Source organism: Hypomesus transpacificus, chromosome 19 (genome assembly GCF_021917145.1).
Source record: "Hypomesus transpacificus isolate Combined female chromosome 19, fHypTra1, whole genome shotgun sequence".
In the NCBI taxonomy this organism is placed as follows: Eukaryota; Metazoa; Chordata; class Actinopteri; order Osmeriformes; family Osmeridae; genus Hypomesus; species Hypomesus transpacificus.
The window spans coordinates 7,928,201-7,953,908 of NC_061078.1; the positions used below are offsets into that span (position 1 = coordinate 7,928,201).

Here is a 25,708-nt window from a genome sequence, read left to right on the forward strand (position 1 = left end):
TAGCGATTGGTCAATATTTGCAATAACAAGTGACGCTTGCTACATTTTATTTGGCTTCTGCGCTTCAAACACTAGACTCTTACCTTGGATCATGTAATACTTATATTGGAATTGCAGAAAGACATGGCAATCGTAACAAGCCCTAAAGCGGGTTAGAAACACGACCGACTCGCTCTGTTTAGAAACACTTTATTCATGCTAAGCCTAACATAAGTCTATTATTATCGACAGATAATTAGATTTTAACCTACAAGAAACAGCAGGCTATTTTCATCTTTTATACATCATATGTATGAGGGTCATGGTTAACTAAAATTGATTTAATGCAGATGTACCAGCGCACGCTGCTGATCATCATTTTGACTCAATGGTAATAATATTTGATTACAATAACAATGACAACAAATACTTTAAATTCATGCTGAAAGAAAACACAGCCAATATTTATTATTTTAAAACAAATAATTATAGTCTTACTTAATAATGTGTCCAGAGGTAATCAGTCTTCATCTCTTCAAAGAATATGATCCATTTTAAAACAAGCTACTAAGAACATCCACTTATGTTATATTTGATAATAACATCGTAATATTTCTGACCATATAAGGTACACACATACAACACAATATTTAAACTTAAAACTTAAAAAAACAACAAATAATAAAGATTTACCAGTGCATCACGAGCACCTTATCGCTCACATTAAACTAATCAGTTGTCACACTTGGTCCAGCTATTACACGTGGTCCAGCTGTCACACCTGGTCCAGTGCAGTGCTGCAGCAGTGCAGCCCCTGAGACAGACCCTGCAGCCTGTCTCCAGAACCTCAGCTAGGGACAGATCAACTTCAGTGTCATAGTTGTTTGTGATCTGTATAGCAGTAAGGGGGTCATATATCTGCCAATAAATACAGGCTTACACCTCATATCAGTTAAGGCCTTGAAGTGAATGGCAGTTTTGTTTAACCAATTTCAAATTAAGTTGCTGTTTTTAAGTAGGATACAAATTCACAATGGTTAGAGTACATCTTAAGTAGTATTGAGGCTAATCTTGTGTGTCCAACTGTGCAGCCAAAGTATCACCAGGTTACATAAACAGCCTCCATGTTAGACCTGACTTGAACAAACATCCTCACAACATGGAGACCAGAAAATGACACTAACCAAGATCAGTACAGGAGAATGCTTTCCAAGGCTATGTATTAAAAACAATAAACGTTGAAAAGTCTTAATAGTGTGGTATGCAACATCAGGCAAAGAGCTACATCCTCTACCAGTCACAGTGACAGTTGTTTTGTCATGGTTACACTGCCTTCCCATCCGAGGGCTCATCCTGCTGGCGCTCTGTCACCCGGGCACACCTTGGACAGGTGGTGGAATTGTCATAGTAACAGTCCCTACAAAAGAAGACAATAGGTGTGACCCTGGATAGACCTGATTAGATAGTTAGGGCTAGTTTAACCATTTAAAAAGACTGTATCTCATGTCAAATACAGGGAGAAGAGTAGCAGACTGACCTGTGGAACACAGCAGAGCAGTCATGGCACACAGACGTGTGGCTGTCGAAGGGGAACAAGATGTCTCCTTCCTTACACAGCTCACACACAAAGCCTTTAGCCTGACACCTCTGGACACACGCACACACACGTGCGCACACACACACACACACACACACACACGAGTGTTAGGTGGTAGACAACCTTACTGTTCCCCAGTATGAACTACTTTGATGAAAAGTGTCACCGCAGTGTTTTGCATGTAGACTCACCTCACAGTCTAACTTAATGTGCTTGGCGAAGGTGGTGTGGATCTCTGTGAGGGAGATGCTGAGTCTGCCGCTGTAGATATCAATAAGGTCCTGAAGAGAGTACATGTCATCGTTCTCCACAAAGTGCTGTCGCTCTTGCAGCTGGGGGGGGTAAGAATTGGCTGAGTCAGACTGTGCTCATCGTTAGGGCAAGGTTTAGATACACTCACAATTGTGCATTCAGTACAAATTAAGGACGTGTTTGATCGATTATGACCCAGCTGAAAAAGATCTTCATTTAGCATGACGAAGCACTACTGATGATTCCCTGCTGTGTCCAAGTTCCTGCCCCAATGTTGTGTAACTTGCTCTGAGGTAACACCACCTCAGCATCACATACCACACTCCCCAACTAATATTTATAGTTCAGCTGCTGTGTCAGGTTTCCATTACATATACTGTAAATGTAGGTCAACAAGTACTAACTCTCTGAGCAGAATGTAGGCCACTTGCAGCTGTGCCCTCTGCCTCGTCTTGTTTGTCTGTTACAGAACACAGGGGGGCGCTGTGATCCCTGAGAACATCATGTACATGGCTGACGGTTCTGACCTGCAGCAGGAGACGTGCCTCCATGGCCTCCTTACAGGTCAGGAAGTAGGGCTTCATCAGCAGGATGTCCTGACGTAGCTTCTGCAGTGGAACACACAGGGGACAACACGGACACTGAGACAAGGACAAGTGCCGATAATGTTTTGCTTTCTCACCATGAGATGAGAAGGCAAGACCACATGTGACACAGTATTCTTGCTAATATGGCAGACACTCGGATTGGAGCTGCCCGGGCTGGGAGGCAGGGGGCCGGTCACCCACCCTGATCTCCACCAGCTCCTCCACAAAGTTGAAGAGTAGGGGGTTGATCTCCTTCAGCCGGAGAACCGGGCGTGGCAGCATCAAGGCCAGGTAACGCAGGGAGGCACGGCACACCTGCTCAGAGAACACACACAAGTAAAACCTTGATGTACACACACACACACACACACACACACACACAGGTAACACTACTCTAGCTGTAGTGGGTGACTTAGTTACCCCCCAGGACCAACAAACGCAGGTAATATAGCAGTATAACAGTAGCTGTGTTTTCCGTGTACCTTGTGGGGTTCAAACTCCCAGTTGTGGATGACGCGGGCCGGGATGATGGCCGTGTCACTCCAGTGGCAGGTGCTGCAGTAGTACTGTCCTGTATAGTCACACTGCCTGGCCTCGCTGGGCACACCCCCTGCAGGCACACAGACACACAGCAGTCTGCTGTTAAAGCTCCTCTCCTAAACCGTCACCCTGTACAACTACTTTTAGTAGAAGCGATACATTGTTTAATATACTAGGGCTTTGAACACTCTGGAAAGTGAGAGCATGAAAGGAGGAAGTCATACTACTGCTGTTTTCCAGTGTAGTGTGTCCGTACTCACTCAGAGACACAGGCGTGCGGCATTCAGCACAGCGGTAGTCTTGCCGGTCCAGCCCCACCTCAGGACAGATGCTCAGCTCATACTCTGACTGGTGGCTAACCTTTGACCTCACACATGGCTTGGTGATCAGGTTCATACACTTGCTATGGCAACGGTAGTAACAGCCTGAAAGTGGGAGAGATGGGAAAGGGATGTTAGTACTGTACTCAACTCCCCAGCCCGAGACCTCCTCCAGCCAGAGACAAGCAGTCAGACTAAGCATGTGACCCGACCTCCGTGAGGTATGCATCAAGTGTGTGTATGTGTCTCACCTGTGCAGGTGTACCATGTTTGGATCAGGCCCCAGATGATGGCACTGCACTTGTCACAGGTCTGTTTCACACTCTTGCTCTTCTCCTTGGAGAAGCGGTGCTCCAATAGGACCCTCAGATTTGGCTCGTCCTCGTCAGGGTCCTGGAGCAGAGCCAATCAGAATACAGTTAAAGAATTTTTTTAAAGCTTCAGACTTCCCTTAATGATGGCTCAGAGACTGTGTGGCACTGTGACAGAATATTAACCACGTCAGACAACCACGCAGCAGTTTCACATGTTGTTTTATGGCTAGAAGTGCCAGCCCCAGCGGCTATGAGGTAGTAAATGATTCAGGGTGCCTCTTCATTAAAGCAGAGGCCACACACTGCTGAGTGAGAAGCGAAAGCTTTCCTTTCTGTTTAATTAACAGCATCTCTTTGAGTGCAGCTTGTCTGTTTTGAGGGCTGAGGGCTGAGGGCTGAGGCCCCCCCCCCCCCCCACACAAACACACATTTCCCACCTTGAGCTCCTGCAGTTTGAGCCGCAGGTGAATCAGTTTGACCACGGTATCCTTCTGTCTCTCTGAGTTCTCTGGCAGCTCCAGGATCAGCCTCTTACACTCCTCAATTGCCATCTGCAGCTGCTCAATGTCTGAAGCCACAAAAGAGTCCTGCATGGACACACACAACAACAACAACATGAACAACCACACACAAAATTACATTGAATAGGTGTTTATACAGAGGGACTAAGGTAAGGACTGTGTGCGTGTGTGTGTCTGTCCATACTGACCACAGGTCTGGAGAAGTGGTCCTCAGTCAGGCCCAGGTCCATGGCCCGGTCCACACTCTGGGTCCTGGTCTCAGAGAACAGCTCGGCTCTCACTTCTGAGGACGAATGGCTGAGTTAAAACGTAGTCTCCTCTCCCTCATCCCCCTCCCTCTCTCACAGACTCAGTCAAGACACACCATTGCAATAAGAAACTGCCTGTGAAGTTATTAGCCAACAAATGAATTACAGAGTGGCTAAGGATGGCCTTCAGACTACAACTAGTAACAGTCACATGATCCAGATCTGTACATTGAACATCAGCTGACAGACATGTCAACATTACTTGTCTTCCATAATTACAACATAACTTACTAAACGAACCTTGACCATTAGCCCTATAAACAACCCTCATGAGTCTATTTCCAAAAAGCAACAGACTGGGAGCAGTTTGCTGTCTGATTAAATGACAGTCAATAAGAGGTTGTACAGTTGAAAAGTTACCTGCATAGATCTCAGAGTAAATCATGATGAAGAAAATTAGGGACAGGCTGACCGGAGAAACCGGAGAGGCCCGTTTAAGCGCAGCATTAAACACAAGCGCACTGTTCCTGAGAGTTGCTCTACTAACAAGTCTAACTTTACTCTGTCTTGGATCACTTTCACAACCAGTTCCTGAAACCGGTGGCCCTAACATTAGAGGAAGTAAGACATTCTACGTCAACACATTGAATGGTCCCGTCTCCGACCACTGCTACACCAGCACAGGACTCACTGTCTCCACTCTATCACCGCACCCAAGCACAGACTCAGGACTTGGTAAAAGTCTCAGAGGATTAACGGAATGTAAACACTCACCATGCCGTGGAAGGGTATTTTCCTCTGGATGGCCTTCCTCCTCGCCCCTGTCAAAAGGGTTAAGGCGGCCTTGGCGAAAGTGGGCAAGTCTCTCATTATATTCCATCTCACCAGCAGCGCCTGGTGTAGTAAATAACACATGCAGTTGCAATCACGGGGACAACCATGCACACGTCTTACACGAATGGATGTATTCCATACTGTATAAAATTATATAATTACTTAAAACTTAACACTGGACATTGGTAGCAATAGTACACTACAGTACATCACGAACAGTAGAGCAGTGGAGCTAGCCTAGCCAAGACGATGCTGCAGTCAGATGAAGTGACACTGCTGTGCTGTCTCCAAATGTTGAGCAAATTTGAGCAATTTGATGGCACCAATACTGTCAAGGACAGCACGACAACTCAGAACGTTTGCTCTAGCTAGCTAGTCAGACGGATCTATCTTTCGTCTGCTTGCTACAATGCGTTAGCAACGTTGGCTATGTAGCTTGCTAGCTAGAAACAGTCAGTAAACAAGACAAGCTCACCCCATTGTCAAGCTCACACCAAGATTATTTGGATATCATACGCACAGGCTAGCAGCACTCTTTGAACACGCGGGTTTCCCCCAAGATATCAAGTTGTTGCTATCCTCCTCAACACTTGCCCGCTTGCTTATGTAGTTGTAACAGTTATCAGCATCACAGGAAAGATTCCACCATTTTTCCCTTTGCCTGGTCTGTCTCTGTCACCGCTGTGGTATTATTGTTGTAGGTTACTGTAGCACCATCTATCGTGCCACTCACGTAACAACACTGATCATCTCTCCTAAAGAATCCTTCATATACCTTCCGGTGTTGTCTTTATATGGCACCCGGGTCTTCTTGTGCATTGACAAATATATATATATATATATAATTCTTTAAATGAATTAACTAGTCCTTGCCTGAGTTCAGTAGCCTACATGACCTGGTCAAGACTCAGTGCTGCTCCCATACATTGGCCTTTCAGATAGGCCTAAGGAATTGGACAATCCATGAACAGACAAGCTGTGCATCATGATCACATGAAGGGGAGGAAAAGACATAAACAGATAATGACCAATTTTCTAAATTCTAGACGGTCTACAGTGTAAGTTATCATGCAGAAAAAGCTGGATGGTGGATTTTCCACAGGATGTGTTGCCAATATTGACATCCTATCCTGTGGTGTACCTTCCTGTATCTGCACCCTCTGGGTTCTAAGTGCTTGAATCCATGTGTGGATGAATAGTGTGTGTGTGTGTGTTAATAAGTGTGTGTCAATGTATGCCTGTGTCTTCTCAACCAGAGCAAACCAACAGAATGGGACATAGATGTTTACGGCTTACATTCATTACAGAGACAAAGACTTCTCTGTTTTTGATAGGTGTCTGTGTGTGTGTGTGTGTGTGTGGAAAGGGTCAGCGGTAAGTTCAGCAGAGGCAATGAGCAAAAGAACATGTTTAGTGCTGTTCTTCCAGGGTCAGTCGGGCTCAGCAGCTTGTGATGTACACAGCCTCTAACCCTAACCCCCACCCCCACAGCCTCTAACCCTAACCCCCGCCCCCACAGCCTCTCACCCTAACCCCCGCCCCCACAGCCTCTCACCCTAACCCCCGCCCCCACAGCCCAGCAGGGTCAGAACCACAGGTCTAAACATTAATAATATCTACAGCGGATGTCATAAGGCCTCATTTGGGTTAATCACTTCTGACATCAGCAACATCATCTTATCATCTCACCCTTTACATCCCTTTGGGTAGCTACATCATGTCCCTTAATAGCATGTGTGACAGTGTGGGGGTTACCAACCTGGTGCAGCAGCTTAGTGATAGACATGCTGCTCCGCTCACCCTGAGGGGAAGGAACTGGACTGTTTAAAACGGTTCTGGCCAATAAGGAATCATGTTAAGAGCTTTGATTTGACAAAGAGAATCGTAAAATCATGTAACTTAATTAACTTGCCTTGGAGACATGCTATTTCCCCCATCTGTTCAGAACCCAGATCCTGTCTATTAAAAGCTGAGTTGAGATAGTTGAATAGATCTTGTGTTTGAAGAAGACAGCCACATGAAGGACCATGTGGCTGTCTGGCTCCAGCCCAGGTGTTTCACGGCAACGATACAAAGTTTGGTTCTGCTGTGACCTCCTTATCTTGAAGTCTTAAATTATAACTATGCCTGTCTCACCTTGGAGACCAGAACTAACCCTGTCACCATGAAAACCACAACTAATCCATATTGGAGACCAAAACTGACCTTGTCATCATGGAATTCTGAACAACCCATGTCACATTGGAGACCAGAACTAAAGTTGTCCCCATGGAATTTGGACAACAATATGTATATTGTATAATCAGGTGCTGTTACCAAGTTTTTTAATCATACAAGTGATTCTGTGATTTGATGATGAACATTTTGATAGTAAGTAAATGCCAAAACCATTTGCCATGAACAAACTCACTTTCAGGCTTATACACAAATTAAATGACACAAACCATGCTTATTTCTTACATTACATTTTAATTTAATTATTCATGCATACTTTATTTGCCAAATAAAATTGACAAGAGATGGAGACATTAGAATATACAGTATAGCCAATATCTGAAATGATATACATGTGTAGGGTGAGATTTTGTTTAACTGTAATCCTAAACGAGCACAGTTCAGTTACAGTAGCTTCACACATTGAGATCAATTTGAGGATTTACTGATCTTTACATCAGAACAAAGTGACTTCTTAATGTATTAGGTTAAATGTTTTAATAGTACAGGCTGTGAAAATAGAAGCAAATGGATGATGATCAAATACAACTTAAATTGGAACAATTCACTTTAGTTTTTTCATCTATAATACATTTGTTGTGTTTAAATTGTATTTTCCATATGCTTATATTGATTATTCTAAATAAAATCATATTTCAAAGTCCGTCCATAGCCCATCACATGAGAACGTTAACCGTGAAAATATTATTCGTATTTTGACTAGGCCTTTAAGCCTACATACAAATGAGACATGTGAACACACAAATAAATAAAAACAGTACACACTGAAAAGGGGTTCTTTTGCAAATGTCCTTTAGAATTCCAAACACTCCTGTAGGACGTAGCCTACGACTGACCAAATTACTCAAATTTGAATGACTGAAAAAAATCTTCTTGAGCCATATGCAGCATAGCATGACACGAAGGCCTTTGCTACATTAAAATACTGAACGACATCCTTTTTCCAACATCATCTTGCGTTTAGCCTTCAATCGATCTCCATATTATTTACAAACTTAATGAATTAGGCCTACCAACCATGTTTTCCAACATATCAATAAAAGTCAGTCTTTTCGCTCCCTGAGAAAACTGGACCCGTGGCAGTCAAACGTACATTAGGATATTCATAAAAAGAGCTCCGCTTGGCAGTTGGACGGATACGATCATTATAATGAGATCGTTTTAATTGATAGGCCTACTGTGTCTTAAAGTTTTAGGCCCAGCACCGCAGCCATAGAAAAGCTACGATCCTTTAAGCGTAACATGCACAAACTGCAATGTCCCGCTATCCTGAATTCCTTCCCGGTAGGTCAACACAGAAATGCGACTCGACCGTTTGAGGCCAGACACGTTTTCACCATTGGCATCACAACAACGCTTTGAAAAGGCCACCCCTCCACTCCCCCAACTCTCTCATCTCCTTTCATTATTAACCATCTCCGTCAGCTCGATGCCAGGGTTGGAGTTTGGATTCAAGTGTGAACATCGGGCCCGCTGTCACATACTGAAGCGCCAGCACCATGAGCAGATGAGCAGTTCTTTGAGCGTTTTTCGCAGCTCCTGGCTCCGATAGGCATAGATGAGAGGATCGATGATCGAATTACAGATGATGAGGATGAGGAAAAGGTTAAAGTGGCTGAAAAAACAGGTGCAGAATGGCGTCTTGGGACAGGTGAGTATTAGGATGAGGTGGAGGAAGAAAGGGCCCCAGCAGAGGATGAAGACCCCAAGCAATATGGTGAGCGTGATGGCTCCCTTCATGCTCGTGGCCTGGCGGCGGCTCTTGTGAAAGGCCATGATGCGCCGCGAGTGCACGTGTGCCAGGATGAACATGTGCAAGTAGAGCACGGCAGTGAACACGAGCGTGATGAAAAAGAACGTCACCAGGCAAACAATTACGGCTTTGTCGGTGTGGTAGACAATGAATAACGTGCTGGAGGTGATGCTGGCCATCCACACCAGGACGATAATGACCACGGCGCGCTGCGTGGTCATGATGCTGTGGTAGCGTAGAGCGTAGAAGATGGTGATGTATCTATCCGCAGCGATGGTGCACAGGAAAGACAGCGAAGACACCACGGAGCTGCAAATCATGATGTCAATGACATTGTCCAGGTGTCTCAGCATATCTTGGGTCACCTGCATTAACCCCTGCTCGTTCAGGAGCATGAACAGCGTCTCCACCACATTACTGACGCTCACCAGCATGTCAGAGACGGCCAGACAGCAGATAAAGTAGTACATGGGTGAGTGCAGGTTGCGATTTTTTATGATAGCCAGCACCACCAGAATGTTTTCAACCAGACTAATGAGGCCCAGCGTTAGGAACAGCTCCTGCGGGATTCGAATCTGCACGCAACCAGTGGCGTTATGCTCCCCTTTGCTGGCGTTGTGGGTCGCGTTGTCGTCCATGTACATGGTGAGTGGACTCAGCTCCATATGGTGCATGACAAAACTGTGCTGCTGAGAAGTACAGTTCATGTCCGCCTCTCGCACACAGCTGCAGTCGGTCCTACAACAAACAACACGAGGAACTTGAGTCTTTCTTATTTAAAACAATGGGTGACTTGACCATCACCACGCTTACGCTGAGGGGTATGGACATTTGGCTATCATGAAATGCACTCTGTGGTCTAGTTAAAAGGCACCAACTTTAATCCTGACCGTGAATATTAACCGGCGGGGAAAGGTTAAAGGGTTAACCCCCAATTAAGAATAATTACGCTAAAAACTTTGTCTTTCAGCAGACTACCGTTTCATTCCGTCTGCATGGTGAAGGTGTATTGGGGTTCTGCGGTAGTATGGTCCATATAGTTTGAGCATATTCTTGTCTCCAAATAAACTTTAAGATTGACACAAAATAAATCAAATAAAGGAGTCAACGGGTAGGCCTATGAGAAGTAAAGTTTTGAGTAAAAGTTGTCAAGCTTTAATTCAAGAAGATACATGCCGAGTATTGCCCACGGAACAAAAAAGCCTATAGCCTATCAAGATTAAAAGGTTGATTGAAGACGAAAGATGAGAAAGAAAGAAGATGACATTTACTATGAATTCACATTGACGCACCTTTACGCTGTCCTGAAAAATAGTTTCTTGTATTTGCACGACACGTATAAAACTTGTATTGACCACTGATGCATATCTCTTTTTAATCCCACTTCAGTGTTGAGCCAAAATATCGGATGCGGTCAAATAATCATCCATGCCAGTTCTCTTCATCCTAAAATCGAAATTGTTCTGTCAAACTGTGCTTGGCAAAGGTGCGCATGCTGCACAGCAGCTCTACTGATGGGAAGATGTTATTCCTTGGAGTGCCGCCCATCGATACCCAATTGCGAGCGGGGAAAATCAAACATTTGGAGATCCGGTTGGTCTACGGTCAGTAAATGTTTGTCCCGCGCGCTGACAGTGTGTTCCTTAAAGGCTGTTACGCTTCTCGAACTCCTCCTTTCTCGTGCGGAAGGCAACCGCATGATACTGACAGACATAAACGGAATAACGCATGATCCCGCATCTGAAATATTTAACACCATTGTGGTTTAAGCTCTAAACTGTTTTGAGATCTTTATCATTCATTGTCATTAAAGTAGCCTAACTGAGTGAAGTGCAGAATTAAAAATGGTAGGCCGATTTCACCTTTAAAAAAGCCTAAGAGGTAGCCTTCAACAACACTTTCAGAACTATGAGATGATAACTTTGCAATAGACTTGCCCATCCCTATTTGTCATGACCAGTCCAGTAATTGTCACTTTACGCACGTTGCGCACAGATCAAGGGCTTAAAAAAATCACTGAGCGCCCACAATTTGGTATCAGTGTGTTCAGATTGCACGCATGATTTACAATTGGCCCAAACCAGTCGTATTTATGCAGCCTGATAAACGATCAATGTCCTTTGAATATTTCAGATTCTGTGGCAAGATGAGAGGGGTTGCTTGCATTGCTGGGATAGAGCTACCGTAAATCTGCGGTACATCAGGTTGTTAGATGGCTTGTTCTCACTCTCATGCCTCTGGCGCCAGCCGATTTTTACCACAACACGGTTCCAGAACAGCGTTAAATTATGAAGATTACTTGACCTGGATACAAAAGGACACATCCTTAACTGAGCAACTGCCTCAGTTAGATATGGATACGTTTACCCGGAATCGAGGATGGTCTTTCCAAAAGTTGTCTAATGGAGGAGCATTTGGGTCAATTGAATGCGCGTGTTAAGCCCCTCAGTCTCTTAGAACTACTGGTCATCTGTTCACTTTAGACGTCAGTTAAGCAACAACGCACGAAAGATTTTTCGCTGTCGAGCAAAGTGCTAACCCAATCATTTATGAAACTTCCCTATAACTCTTGTCAGCCATCCAGCTGTTAACGTCCCTCTCTTCATAACCATAGATATCTGAATAGAAATAGAGCAAATACAACTGCTTTTGCCTTTTAATAATCATAGAACAAAACACAAATTGAAATAATCCTATAAAATAACGTATTTATAATGATGTAGATAATTACTGATCTAGTGTATGTAACCCCCTAGCCTTTTCTGACCCCACCTACCAGGCTAAACCCCAGCCCTGGCTCAAGTATTGCAGAGACCCTTGCATGCCTCAATCACTCACACATGTGGCTAGCAAATTAGACATCTTACAATCACACCAATTGCCTATGTGTGAATAAGAGAGAGGACAGAAATATCAGCCTGACAAACAAGCACACATGTTCAGTCATACCCACAATCTTTTAATCTCATACCTCATATCAGCAGAAAGCCAAATAACATCTCTTTGCACAAGTGACAGTGCACAATGTCTTTCTTTAGGGTAATTGACCTGGACTTCAACCTTTTTACGTAAAGCAGCTCCAGCCACTGCCTGAAAGGCCTCATAACTGAGTAATGACGTTGACAAAATGCTCTTACCCCTCCTGAGAGTGCAGTGTATGCTGCATGCAGCAAATCAAGCTCATTAACTCATGGAAATGAAATCTAGATGAGTATCTCTTGGACTGCAACTTCCTGGACCAGGGAAGTCAAGAAAGGTCAGTTTGTGTGTGTTTTTCAAATGCAGCATTACTCTTGTTATTGAGTCTATGTGGCAAGGCGCCCATGAGCAAGATAAGCATATGATCGGTTTGTGTATTGTAATGCTTAAGCTCACTCACAAAGACACTCTCACACACACACAGCAACAGGAATACAAGGTGTCCCGGGCCGGCAGTGGCCATTAACCCTCTAATGACAGCAGTGAGCCCATTTTAACAGCAATCCTCAAAGCAATGTCTTAAAAATGAGGCTTTACACTGTAATTATGAGACTGTTACATCATTACGTCCATATGGAAAGTCCTCCTCCATGAACTGGAAGACACAGTCCACTTGTAAACAATACACAGGCCAGAGAGATATCTGCACCATAACCACTTCCACACTCATACACTACATACTGTACATGCTAGCCATGATAAACACACCTGAACACTCACACACATTCTTTATCACTTCAGACGACTTTACAGTGAATGTTTCTCTGGCTTTCCCTGGTGTCTATACTGAGCCCAATCTGTGTTTCTGGAAGGGGGGTGTGGCCTGTGCTGCCTCGGGGGAGGGGTGTCAGTGCAGTGGAGGGGACACCTCACATGATGGCTCCTCATGACTAGCTTGCAGCCACAGGTAGACAGGAACAAGGGGCTGGTTGAGCAGCAGGAAGGACCCTTTGGGCGGCACCGTCATGTGGCCTCTGCAACACAGAGTGTTTAGTACCAGCCCCGTACGGCGACTTACCATCTGTAGCTCTGATGAGTGTATAGTACAGGAAAGATCCTTATATTTCATAGCATTTCATACATGTATGCCTCCTACTGCAGATCCACAGACATTTCAAATGTGTATATGTGAATGGGAACTATTCAGCTACGCAAATGAATGTCATGAGACATGTTCCTCTGCCACAACATCCAAGGACGAGGCCATCTCCTTGCCTCCAAGTAGTAAGTACTGAAGTATCCAGTTCTCAGTAATACAACTTCAAACATTACGGTATTAATATGAAGGATTCTACCATCTCTACATGAGCAGAAAGTATACTGAAGGCCTTGTTTATTAATGTTCCATGAAACAAAAAATGCTTTAAAGAAGTTAAGTGGACTGCACAGAATTGATTATACGCTTCCAATAAACGTATTGAAACATTAGGAACATTTATTTTCTAATCAGTGAGGAGGACAACTTCTAAGAAGAATAAATTCTTCCGATAAGCCAAATCATATTAAAATCATTTAAAGTTTACTGTGAAACAATATGAACATCAATGACTTCCTGTTTTTAAACCATGTGTTATGATCATGTGATACTTTATTGAGCAGTTCTGACTTTTATCAGAATTCATCTCTCGAGCATTGCAGTTGACCGTCACTTGGCTGTTAGGACAACACTACAGGAGCCCATCCATTTTTGAAACAGCAAATTGATTTCTCTCATGATCAAACCTAGGTTTAAATATTAACATTTTCACAAAAAGCCCATGTTATATTCCTGATAAGCAATCAGATGTTTTCATCAAGTAGCATTCTATCAAACTGAGAAGAAAGGGAGGGATGAGGGAGAAGAGAGGGAGGAGAAAGGGAGGGATGAGGGAGAAGAGAGGGAGGAGAAAGGGAGAGAGTGTAGGACCAGGGTGCACTTCAGAATGTTATAATTAGAGAAATGAGCCAGACCCTCATTAGGATCTATTATTATTATTATTATTAGCATGTTGTTCATCCACCAGAACATGATCTTGATCTGTTCTTATGGTAACCGTCTCAGGTGTTGCATCCTACTTGTTTTCTCTGCTCTCCTTCCATGTTCTTCATCCTTATCCCCCCCCCTTCTAGTTCATGCACCTTCCTTTCTTCCCCCCATCTCAGTCCCATTCTTCCTCATCCCTGTCAGGGTTGTCCTCTCTGGGTGGCTCCTGGAACTGGATGTTGGCCAGCATGTCTCTCATGGCCACCATCAGACGGTTTACTTCCTGGTTAAGCTCCCGCCCTGCGCGAGCCACTTCCAGGTCGTCCTCCGGTCTCTGGCCGCCCTGTGGAAACAAAGAGCTGCATGTCATCTCCATGACAACACCAAATTGAAAGGTTGGAGTGTGTGGTGATCCACTGTAAAACACAGTTAGTCTTGCCTGTCTCGCCCCAAACCTAAACTTCCTCTTTTAGTGTCACATATCCATTTAACATAAATCATTCACTTGTGTCTGCACACAAGCGCAGCCTGTTTGATAACTAGGTGTTGAGATTAACTTGGATTTATGTAATCCAATTAAAATCATATGACAAAGTGTTGTCAGTGTTTTAAGAATAACACAAACATTGATGCGTGTCACTGAGAGCCGTGTTCATAGATCCAGGAGCTAACTGTGTTAACCTGACACAAAGAACAACACCAAAAATGCTAGGTAGTCAGCATCTACTCCACATCCTAACAGCATCTCTGCCATCCCAACTGCATTTCTACATCTATTTCATTTCAGTACCAAGGTCATGATGGTTGGCATTACGAGGCCTTTGGTGAGTTTCACATACAGATTTGAGTTGCACACCCATATCAATCGGACCTACTGCTGGACTTTGGTCTCGCAGAGGTCAGGGTTAGAGCCACCTGAGCAGTTAGGGAATCGGGCTAGTAATCTGAAGGTCGTCAGTTCGATTCCCGGCCACACCAAATGACGTTGTGTCCTTGGGCAAGGCACTTCACCCTACTTGTCTCGGGGGAATGTCCCTGTACTTACTGTAAGTCCCTCTGGATAAGGGTGTCTGCTAAATGACTAAATATAAATGTAAACTCTGGTCTCACCTGTGGTCAAGTAAAGGGTTAGTTAGGGTTTCACCTGTGGTCAAGTTAATGATTAGATAGGGTCACATCTGTGGTCAGGTTAATGGTTAGTTGGGGTATCAGCTGTGGTCAGGGTTAAGGTTAGTTAGGTTCAGCTGTCAGTGGTCAGGGTTCATTCTGGTCTAACCCATGAATGACATCTAAAAAAGGAGGTGTGCAAAACTCTTATTTCACTTCAGGTAATAGATGTAGCTGTATGTCATTACTTAGAAATTAATTCATGCTTTTTAGATGTAGACATTTCCTATGCCATCAGGCTTATGGATGATCCTGTCAAAGTCTCAAGAGGATCACAGGATATTAGTTTTAACCTCCGGTCAAAATAACTTTTTTGGTAGAACTCTCTGGTCACCAATTTGCCCCAAAATTTGTTTGATAGTCTAATTTCTTTGCTCCAGCGACCATGCGCTCTTACTCAGTGGGGCAGTTTGGTAATTTATCACTATGGCAAAGGAGCCAAGCCGGCCGTAGCCCTGGCAGCATCTCTGCTCTATGAATGTTGCCATTGTTGAGCCTTCTGAGAAGGGGTTGACATCGTCCGTCTATTTTTACAGAGTGTGGGGAGGTCATATGCCTTTACAGCTCTAATGTTCCACATTTGTCACCCTTTTGAAAGGGACCAGGATTAGAGAGGGACACAAGGAGGTACGTCTGCATCCCAGCACACTCGGCTCATCAATGACACAATGTATTTTCACAGAAGATTATAGCTACTCACCTGTAGGTTGAAGTTGGGCAGCAGAGAGCGGAAGAACAGTGACAAGGTACTCTCATTAGAAGCACCCACACTTGGTCTATATGAGAGACAAATAAAGAGAGAGGGAGAAAGAGAGGCAGACAGTGAGAGACAGACAGTGAGAAAGAGAGACAGTGAATGATAGACACACATAGAAGTGACCAAAGATCACAGAGCCCGCCGTCTCCACAGTAACCTGCGGTTCTGGTAGGAGATGATGTCACTGCCAGTGATGAGGGCCAGGGACAAAACTTCTAGCCACAGGCTTTTGTCTCTCAAATTCCCTACACTGCACAGACGATATAGTTGCAGTTTATTTTTAGCTAAACTATCCACAAGAGACAAAATTAGATGGTAAAAAAAAGAGCAATTATCATTAATACATCCTCTATCTTTAGTAGAATAGCCTTCAGGGGCCATGTGGAGTCAGAAAGGCGGAGTTCAGATAGAGATAGAGAGGGCCTGTTCAGAGGCATTGCCTTGACAAGCGCCTGAGCAAACAGAGGACCGCAAAAACAACTACCCTTACTCATGTAACCACCCTCAGTATTCATGTAACCACGCTCAGTATTTATGTAACCACCCTCAGTACTCATGTAACCACCCTCAGTATTCATGTAACCACCCTCAGTATTCATGTAACCACCCTCAGTATTCATGTAACCACCCTCAGTATTCATGTAACCACCCTCAGTATTCATGTAACCACCCTCAGTACTCATGTAACCACCCTCAGTACTCATGTAACCACCCTCAGTACTCATGTAATCACCCTCAGTACTCATGTAACCACCCTCAGTACTCATGTAACCACCCTCAGTACTCATGCACTTATGTAATCATCCCTTTTACTCTTTAACCCTGGGTTCCAGCTCCAGAACATTCTTCAGCTGATGCCTCATTTCAGTCTGTATTTGTCAACAGAACTGTATTCATCATGTCCCCTCCTGCCCCCCCACTCTCACCGCAAACAGCATCACATGACTGAGAGCAAACGCCCGGCAGAATCATGTCATGCACATGTTCTTGCAGAGAGGAGAACTGCAGGAGGACAGGAACCTCATTGACCTCTACTGAGCATGTCAAAGTGTTTAATGTGGGTGGGTGGGGAGAGGCCGCTAAGAGATCCTCAAGGACTGGGTGGGTTACCACAGCTTAAGAAATGTACCTCTCTGGTCGGGAATATGACACCAAGGAGTCCAAAGGGGGGAGTGGGTCAAACCCCATTATCGGTTGAGTGGTCACATCCTGTGAATACACAACACTACGTTCTTAACTACCACAGATAAATGACAAAGGTTTTATGAATACACACCGCAACATTCTAAATGACTATGTTATCCAAAACATGTTATTGTGGAAAAAAGTACTTTCTTAATAATGAGGCGACAGGGTTCAGTGTGCACCTCACCAGGCGAAGGGCAGAGGTTTGTGTGTTAGCAGAGTGCACCTCACCAGGGGAAGGGCAGAGGTTTGTGTGTTAGCAGAGTGCACCTCACCAGGGGAAGGGCAGAGGTTTGTGTGTTAGCAGAGTGCACCTCACCAGGGGAAGGGCAGAGGTGGCCTCCTTGATCTCAGACAGGATGACATGGCGATGGATGTTGCGGGAAGGACTCTGGTACCTCTCCTTCCTCCTGGAGGGAGGGGCAGAATGTCATGAGATTAAGACCTTCTAATCACACTTCAGAGGACCATTTCAACGCCACTCCCTAACAATGTGCTACTTATTGCCGCTCCCTCCAAGGAAGAAACATTAACAGACACTTTCAATTTCAGAGTGAACATTCCGCCATACCAACTAATGTCTGCCCTTGGAAATCCAAATGGGTCAGTTGATTCTAATTTGACAGGGTTTACACACACACACACACACATACACACACCTGTACACAGAGCTGTTTACTAATAGTTAGCAGGTCCCTACTTGTTGAGGCAGTCCTCTACCAGAGGTTCATCGCTGTCCACTCTGAGCAGCACCTGCGCCACATTCTGCTCCAGCCACAACAGCACCCCGCCCTCACGCCACAGCATGTGGCTCCGCCCCACGTACAGACCCACCAGCTCTGCCAGGGCTGGGGGCTGTCTGGAGGGAGACGACAACAAAGACAGGCAGGAAAAAAAGTAGTGGTTCTTAATGCCTACCATACTGTGATGTATAGGGTTAGAAGTAATGCATACACTGCTATGATAAACGGATACTCCATGGCTAGAATGTCAATGCATGCTTGAATATCTGTCTGAGAAAGTACTGTAAAAGAGACGCAGAGAGAGACTGCAGAGAGAGAGAAACGGAGATAAAAGGACTTCAAAAGGAATTTGCAAACAAAAAAGGAAATTGCAAACAAAGAGACTGCAAGGAAGCTGGAGAGAGAGAGAGACTATAGAATGAGACCAAAGAGAGAAAGACAGTGGAGAGAGACTATAAAGAGAGGAGCACTTCCAGAGAGAGAGAGAGATACTGCAGTGTGAGTCAGGATGTTGTACCCCAGCTGACTCCTATGGCCGAAGAAGGCATGAGACGATACAGCTGCATCTGGCTGCACTGTGCACAGGTCCAGCAGAGGCATCAGCGCTGAGGAACACACACACACACAATGGATTGACACAGTCACTAAGTGAGTCCGCATGTTTAATACCAGGATCAGAGAGCAATCGGGGCCACGATCATTTACTCCAGCCGCTAGTTCTCTGTGCGTGTGATCACTATGGGAGGTGGATGCGTTCATGACTCAATTTGTGTGTTGTTTTCTGCCCGCGAGCGCATAGGTGTGTGAATGAGCATGTGTGCATCCATACCTACATGCATGCCTGTGTGTGTGTGTGTGTGTGAGTGAGTGTGTCTAACCTCCAGGGAACATGATGAGTGCATACTGCAGCAGCTGGTCAGCCTTGTCTCTGTGTGTGTCTCTCTCCTGAGGCTCCGCCCCCTCCTGCTGACTCAGCTGGAAGTGGCAGAGTGCCACAGAAAACGCAAAGTTGGGGAGCTGGGACAAATTCCTGTGCACCTGAAACACGTGCACGCGCACACACACACACAGAGAGATACACACACACAGACAGGAAGCAGGTTACCCTTCAACTCACAAGCATACAAATCTGTACAGACAGACACACGTGCGTGAAACTGTCTCACCTCCCACTCCTGATAAAGGCGAAGCAGGAAGTGGTATTCTCTTGAGCGCAGTGACAGGAAGTCTATGAGCAGCAGCATACAGAGTGGGTCACCGTCCGGGTCCAGACTGGCACACAGGGAAAAGCAGACAAAGCCATCGAACACTATCCTGAGCCCCTAAAATGTCACACACAGACATGCTCTCTGAGAACCCCTAGTCTGACCCATTATGCCTCGGGTCCTCCTGACTCCTCCTCCCCCCCCCCGTACCTGAGAAGGAGGCGGCAATACTCGAGGGCAGTCCGAGGGCAGCCCCTCCTCTCCAGAAACATCATGTGCTTGTACAGAGTCAAATACAACGCTCTAAAAAGACACACGAAAAATGTTGAGACAAGTGCAATCTGTTGGTGAAATACTAACTACTTACTGTCCAAGATTGAGGTAATGCCGGGAAATATCAAAGTGAGGCTCTAACGTATCGACCGAGCGATAACGAGGTTGATACGGCAAAGCCGACACACAAATAACAACTCTTTTAGAAAGTCAACAATATCTTCGTCGCTGTTGATGTCTTCAGTATCGTCTGGATAGTAAAACTCAGCTTACTCCTCAATATCGCTCATTTTGAAGATGACTTCAGAGCGAAGCTACACCCCTCCGCTTCGCGTCGGGGTGCTGTTCGCCCTGTCGGGGCTTATTTTCCCAATAATGACCGGCGTTCTACACATTATCCCTTACGTATCAGACCGCAGACCGGCGATGAGGTCAATACGCGGCTGGCATGACTACCCATTAGCCAATCAGAACGATCATACTGTCACTGCCATATAATAATTGCATTTCATGCTAACGTCATCCTTATGCCTCAAGTACCTAATTACAGTCTACAGCCGTGGCTAAAAGTATTGGGAGCAACATACAGTTTGTGTTTGCAAAGCTTGCTGGGCTTTGGCATAAAATGACTGCTAACATAATTTCAGTAAGTAATATCATCAGCACAGGGGAAAGTGTGAACTCGTTCTAGCCAGGTGAAATCACTAAAATTCTGATTGGATTTTAGGAGCAGATTGACTGCTGTAAAAGAGGGGACTATTTGCATATATTGAACATGTTTGCCCCAAAAAAGCTTAAAACATATATATGAAATGTGCCTTATTGTATTCCAGTATTCTATAGAAACATGTGAAAACATTTTCCTCAAATACTGAACCAGCAAACTTAGCAAAAAACTACATTTGTCGTTGCCAAAACTTATGGCCACGACTGTATATGAATGGACAACTTAACAGCCTGAAGTGTACATGTATGAACATTGTGTTAGGGCTTTATCCCTTAACATCTGGTGTGTGTGTGTGTGTGTGCGTGCGTGTGACCTGTTCTCTGATCTTTGGTAGCTCAGTCTGCAGGTCCCTGAGGTCAAGCTGAACAAAGGGTGGAATGCACACTCAAAGCTGTACAGAGCCCTCTCTGAAACACACAAACACACAAAGTTACACAACACTATCAGTCTATAAAGAAAGCGTACACGCGGTTGCACAACTGGTTCGCTGTCTTCACCAAGCAGTCAGGCTTTCATTGGCTCCGTCAAACCATCTCCTGAATGTCTCACAGGTAGAATATGTGCTACTCTGGAGAAGCGTGTGCTGTGCATTAGTTGAGACTAGACCTCTAAACATGCCCTGGGATTGTAGCCTCACAAACCAATCAGATTCCCTGATACTGTACTGGCTGTTCTGCTCCTTACCTATGAAGGTTAGGGTACCTGGTGGTGCTGCTCACCTATGAGGTCCCTGGCCATCTCCTGGTCCTCCTGGATGCGGCTCACATCAGACAGCTGCAGCAGAGAGTCGATGTGGTAGGGGTTCATCTGCAGCAGGGCCTGGAGAAGAACACACCCTGAGTCTCCACACAGTCCTCGAACACAGGCAAACACATCTCACACATATCTGACATAAAGACCTGAGGGTATTACAGGACTCCCAGGGTCTGTTCAGAGATCTACAAGGCAGAGTATAGTTCAGAGGCTAACACACTTTACAGCAGATCAAGAGGTTGCAGGTTCAAATCCCCCCTGTACTGTACGTCGCTATGACACTATGATACATTATTATGATCTACTGCTGGATCTGCCAGTGCTTCCTCACCACTATGTTGTTGGGATCCATGGACTCCACAGCATCCATGAACTTGAACTGAACCTGCTGGTAATCCCGGCTGTGTTCCAGGGTGAAGAACTGAAGTCCAGCCCTGCTCTCCAACAGAGTCATGGAGATACCTGTGGCAAGATATGCCAGGCCAGACAGGAACAAGGCCACACAAGGGATCAGACAAGGGGATTTCTGGGGAAGCAAGCTTTCAAACCAGTCAGGAACTTCCACCAAGCCAGTCGGCAACCTCCACCAAGCCAGTCTACTACCTCAACCAAGCCAGTCCAACTCCATTCTTATATTGAGTGATGCCCAGTGCCCAGTCCTGGCACTATGGTAAGCAGGGGGTTAAAGGCGTACATCAATGGTGCCATTGAGTCTGTCCAACCATAGATGAGTCTTACTGCATTTGATTCATGATATGTGCTGATTGGACTGCTCTCGATATGACGTCATGGCCTCGATAGAGACTGAATGTGGCCTCTGTTGTGATTAGAAAAGCCATGTCTGCCAACCTGGTTTCAGGCTAACAACAATGATAGTATGTGTTCATCTAAGCAGTGTTATCCCAGCGTCCCAGAGCCCCCTGTTGGAAATGGGAGTCAGAACTCTGTGTTTAGGCAGGAACAGTGTTGCCTTCTAGCAACAACACAGAGGCGCCACCCAGGACCCTATTAATGTAACTGTCGCCCAAAGATAGAAAGCAAAAAGTGAATGTGTTTCAACACCATTCATTTGAAATGGATCACGGAGGCTGACTGGGTCCCTGCTAGATGACCTCTACTGACACGTTCTGTATAATGTTGTTCAGTCTGGGTTAGCCTTACATTTCCCATCACATTAGGATAGATGTTAATCTAGCTACAGGAAAATAAGTATACTGAACACATCTGGTTTGAACATCAGTAAATCACACTTTCTTGACATATTACTTAACAAGTAATAACTAGTAACAAGTCAGCATATATGATTGTAAAAGCAAAGTAGCCATGTTTTTGTGCAAATCTTAGCATTCTCTTTGTCACAGCAAAAACACTTACACATTATCAGGGCGTACTTGGGGTGACCTACCTGGACGGCTAAAGCGCGGCCAGGTGTCTTTAGGAATGGTCATCCAGGTGCTGCGATGGAACTGCCTCTGTCTTTGACGAGGTCTAACAAAAAAGAACCATCAAAGCACTACGGTTAGAAAAGAGAACAGAAAGATTTTGATGTACCAAAAACACACAATGCTAATACTGGACAATGCTGATACTGAAAAGTGAAACCTTTTACCTCTGGTCCCCCAGAACTGCTCGTGCTCCGAAGTACCTTTTCAGTTCAGTCTCTGGATTCAGGTTCCTGAAGCACACACAGACTAAACTCAGGAACAGTTTATGCTCAGTAGAAGCAGACTAAACCTAGAGACAGCATCTTAACCCAAAGCAAACAATTCAATGACAATTCCGAGTGATTCAGTGTGACCCCCTCCCTGACCTGTGCTCCACATGTAGAACCGGCCTGCTTCCTGCCGCTCCGCAGCCATCGCTCTGGAGGGTCAGGCTGCCCAGCTGCTCCATACTCTCCAGGAGGGCATCGATGTCCTCTGCTGCCTCCTCCTGGGGACACACTAAAGTCACTCGACAGCCAGGCAGCTCTACGCCCGCAAATACACACTGGCGGAGCTAGTTCTGGCATGGCACTTGGGCAGCGTGTCGCGTCATCAGCTGATGTCACCCAGGCAATCAACTGCAGGTGTGCTGGTTGAAGGTCCATGCCTTGCCCTTCAGAGGACTTGCATGCTGCATGATTTCACAGACCCAGACACACTTGCTCACATATCATGCGTTGCTATGTACTAGGTATTTTGTAACTGCTGCCTCCGTTCACCAACCCGAGCTCTTCCATACTGTCTTCTGTATTGTCATTACAAGATGTTAATCCTTTATAAAGCCTTTTGACTTGTTAAAAAGTCTACTTTCAGTTCGAAATGATTCCTGGCCACTGGGGGATCTTGTATCTTATATTCCCTGCCTTGTTATTGTATGTACTTTTTTATGTGCTATGCTGGCTATGCTCCAAGGCAGGGAGTTCCCCCTTAGACTTAACCACACCGCCAAAGACAAACCTATTTCCATTGCAATAAATGGTTAAATCAATATGTGAGCACACCTGATGTAGCTGACACCTAATGCAATAAGAAGGATAACATATAAACTAAGTAATAACACTTGTTACTTCACTGCTTTACCTGTGTGTCTCCTGAAGTGTTTTTCTTCTTCTTCTTTTTCTTCTTCTTTTTCACTTTGTCTACAGCTGGAGACTGAATGTCAGAAGAAAGATCACATCACACCAGCACCTTTGTAGCTGCACTCTAGGTTAGACAAACCACACATGCTCCTCTAGTCTGGAGCAGGCCCTTACCAGTGACCAAACATGATTAGATTGGTAATAGTTAACTATGTAAAGTAGCCCATGTACAATCCTGTCATGTCAGAGTAGGGATGAAGGCAGAATTTTCACACAATTTAAGCAGAGCCTTGCTCTACGATGCTCTCATCACCTTGACTGCCCCCGTCTCAGCTTGTGGAATCCTCTTCTCCGTATCTCCGCTGTCACTCTTCTCCCTGCCCTCCTCGCTTTTCTCTTCAGGCTTCACTGCATTAGTGTCCTCTTTCTCTACCTCGTTCTCAGCTTCACATATCTGTAAATAACAGGCACAGACACAAGGTAAATCTGAGATGAACACTAGATGACATGCACCATCAGGTGTACCTTGAATACAAATAGAAGTGTTATTGTTTGTATAGCTAGATGGTAGCTTGATAGCTGTAACACTTAACCTACAAAGTCCACACTAAACCCAATGCTAGCTAGCGAATGTTAACTTGTATCTAACGCTACATCATTAAGGAATGCAAGACATATGTACAGTGTTAATCAAGACTGTAACCGTTGTCAACATATGGTCAACTAGCTAATGCGCTATCTAGATATTTTACCAGCTCATAAATATTGCTAAGGTTCTTCTGACTCTTGTTTTTCTTGGCTTTTTGGTTGCTGCTTTTGCTGATAGGTTGCAGCGCAGAGTCGCCTTCCTCCTCCTCAACCTCAGCAGCCTGTTCCTCACCGGGAACAAGACTACCCATGTCTAAGGCTTCTTGGCCCCTTTGTTTCCCTTTCAGCCTCCGCAGAGCACGGCTCGACATTTTCTCGGGGATAAAATTCACTAAGAGGTGCAGTGGTTAGAGTGGTACAACTCCTGCCATAAACAACATGCTCATTCTTCAACAAGCAAAGACTAATGTTATTGGCTGCTTAAAAGGAAACGGCTACGTTTTAGGGAAGTGAAGTCACGGATTTGGCTACGGATACTCCATTTGGACAAGTGTAGTGCATATAGCATAAATATGGTACAATGTTTATCCTATTGTCTTTATATAAATTAACCACAGTGTGCACAGTATAGCTGTCCAGCTCAGATTTTGCAGAAGGATGTCAATAAACAGAAAATCAGTTTTAGGTGAACTTCACCTCAATGATCGGTATCCACTGTGCAGAAGGGGGCAGTGATGCATCACTGATTACAACATTGGGTCTGTCAAACCCAGAACCTTTATGCCTCGGACACCCACAGTAAACATAGCTTATAAAAATACATGTATGAAATAAGTCAAACACATAGGAGCATGAGATGTATTCTGATTATTGTTTATTGAGGTAGTACTACTGACAGGTTGAATAAAATGAAACAATCTTATCAACAAACTATCCAATAATCCAATGTTTTGCTGTGCTCTTTTATTTGTATGTCTATATATCCAACTCAGTTAAATGGTTTGGAAGACAACAGTATCTCGCTGCACATCAGTGGACATGTTAAGCATAATACACCTGCTGGTTATTGACAAGCCCACTATTCATGCTGTGGAAAAAGTCAGCAGTGATGACTGAGGAATGTGCATTGAACAATAGGATCCTATTACAACTGTAACAGATGAGTCAGTCTTCTACCGATTATGTATTAAACCCAAAGAGAGTTAACTACAGCACTGGGTTATGGGGGTCAGATGGCTGAGTGGTTAGGGAGCGGTTAGGGAAATGGGCTATCAATGACGTTGTGTCCCTGGGCAAGACACTTTACCTTACTTGCCTCGGGGAGAATGTCCCTGTACTTACTGTAAGTCGCTCTGGATAAGAACATCTGCTAAATGACAAACAAACAAAAAAGTTGAGTTGTGTTTGTGTTTCTGCTACGTAAAGCTCTGGGTTACAGTTCCTGCTAACTACAGCCCTGTTCAAGTGTGTACGTGTTTGTCCATGAGTACAGGTGTGTCTGTGTTTTTAACATGAGAAACTGAGGGAAATTCTTGTGTGCTGCAATGAGTGGCGAACATGCTGTTTAACCACTCACGGTTCACTCTTTGTGAAAAGGACAGTTCTCTATTCTTCCTGAAAACAAG

General features: G+C 44.8%; 3 protein-coding genes across 5 annotated transcripts; all 3 read right to left on the minus strand.

Moving 5' to 3' along the window:
• Positions 1 to 409: 409 nt before the first annotated feature.
• def8 (differentially expressed in FDCP 8 homolog) lies at positions 410 to 5,888 on the minus strand. Of its 3 annotated transcripts, none has more exons than XM_047041803.1 (12): positions 5,713 to 5,888; positions 5,133 to 5,252; positions 4,299 to 4,393; positions 4,027 to 4,176; positions 3,527 to 3,668; positions 3,216 to 3,380; positions 2,898 to 3,025; positions 2,617 to 2,730; positions 2,356 to 2,436; positions 1,768 to 1,908; positions 1,517 to 1,626; positions 410 to 1,396 (listed from the first exon to the last, which is right to left on the minus strand). In XM_047041803.1, the coding sequence occupies exons 2-12, from the start codon at positions 5,236 to 5,238 to the stop codon at positions 1,303 to 1,305; spliced, it is 1,326 nt and encodes a 441-aa protein (XP_046897759.1). In that variant the 5' UTR covers positions 5,239 to 5,252; positions 5,713 to 5,888; the 3' UTR covers positions 410 to 1,302. The 3 variants fall into 3 exon arrangements, with proteins under 3 accessions (XP_046897759.1, XP_046897758.1, XP_046897757.1); XM_047041802.1 differs by having other exon boundaries at positions 5,668 to 5,888; XM_047041801.1 differs by lacking the exons at positions 5,133 to 5,252; positions 5,713 to 5,888 and adding an exon at positions 4,779 to 5,055.
• Positions 5,889 to 7,653: 1,765 nt separating this feature from the next.
• On the minus strand, positions 7,654 to 10,767 carry mc1r (melanocortin 1 receptor). The gene is made up of 2 exons (XM_047042242.1): positions 10,473 to 10,767; positions 7,654 to 9,918 (listed from the first exon to the last, which is right to left on the minus strand). The coding sequence occupies exon 2, from the start codon at positions 9,885 to 9,887 to the stop codon at positions 8,904 to 8,906; it is 984 nt and encodes a 327-aa protein (XP_046898198.1). The 5' UTR covers positions 9,888 to 9,918; positions 10,473 to 10,767; the 3' UTR covers positions 7,654 to 8,903.
• Positions 10,768 to 13,572: 2,805 nt separating this feature from the next.
• tcf25 (transcription factor 25 (basic helix-loop-helix)) lies at positions 13,573 to 24,567 on the minus strand. Its single transcript, XM_047042241.1, has 18 exons — positions 24,248 to 24,567; positions 23,809 to 23,949; positions 23,497 to 23,568; positions 22,743 to 22,864; positions 22,542 to 22,607; positions 22,338 to 22,420; positions 21,264 to 21,394; positions 20,899 to 20,998; positions 20,493 to 20,586; positions 19,390 to 19,482; positions 19,141 to 19,246; positions 18,853 to 19,012; positions 18,492 to 18,579; positions 17,932 to 18,090; positions 17,551 to 17,641; positions 17,176 to 17,255; positions 15,990 to 16,065; positions 13,573 to 14,465 (listed from the first exon to the last, which is right to left on the minus strand). The coding sequence occupies exons 1-18, from the start codon at positions 24,452 to 24,454 to the stop codon at positions 14,298 to 14,300; spliced, it is 2,037 nt and encodes a 678-aa protein (XP_046898197.1). The 5' UTR covers positions 24,455 to 24,567; the 3' UTR covers positions 13,573 to 14,297.
• Between the last annotated feature and the right edge of the window lie 1,141 nt (positions 24,568 to 25,708).

Coding starts and splice junctions, on each gene's coding strand:
- def8 (XM_047041801.1), bottom strand. CDS start 4,971: ATGTTAGGGCCACCGGTTTCAGGAACTGGTTGTGAAAGTGATCCAAGA. Junction 2,731..2,897: donor GGGAGTTTGAACCCCACAAG/GTACACGGAAAA, acceptor TTCTCTGAGCAG/GTGTGCCGTGCCTCCCTGCG. Junction 1,627..1,767: donor ACATTAAGTTAGACTGTGAG/GTGAGTCTACAT, acceptor GCGTGTGTCCAG/AGGTGTCAGGCTAAAGGCTT.
- mc1r (XM_047042242.1), bottom strand. CDS start 9,887: ATGAACTGTACTTCTCAGCAGCACAGTTTTGTCATGCACCATATGGAG.
- tcf25 (XM_047042241.1), bottom strand. CDS start 24,454: ATGTCGAGCCGTGCTCTGCGGAGGCTGAAAGGGAAACAAAGGGGCCAA. Junction 19,247..19,389: donor TATTGCCGCCTCCTTCTCAG/GTACGGGGGGGG, acceptor CCTGTGTGCCAG/TCTGGACCCGGACGGTGACC. Junction 18,580..18,852: donor ACTCATCATGTTCCCTGGAG/GTTAGACACACT, acceptor TGTGTTCCTCAG/CGCTGATGCCTCTGCTGGAC.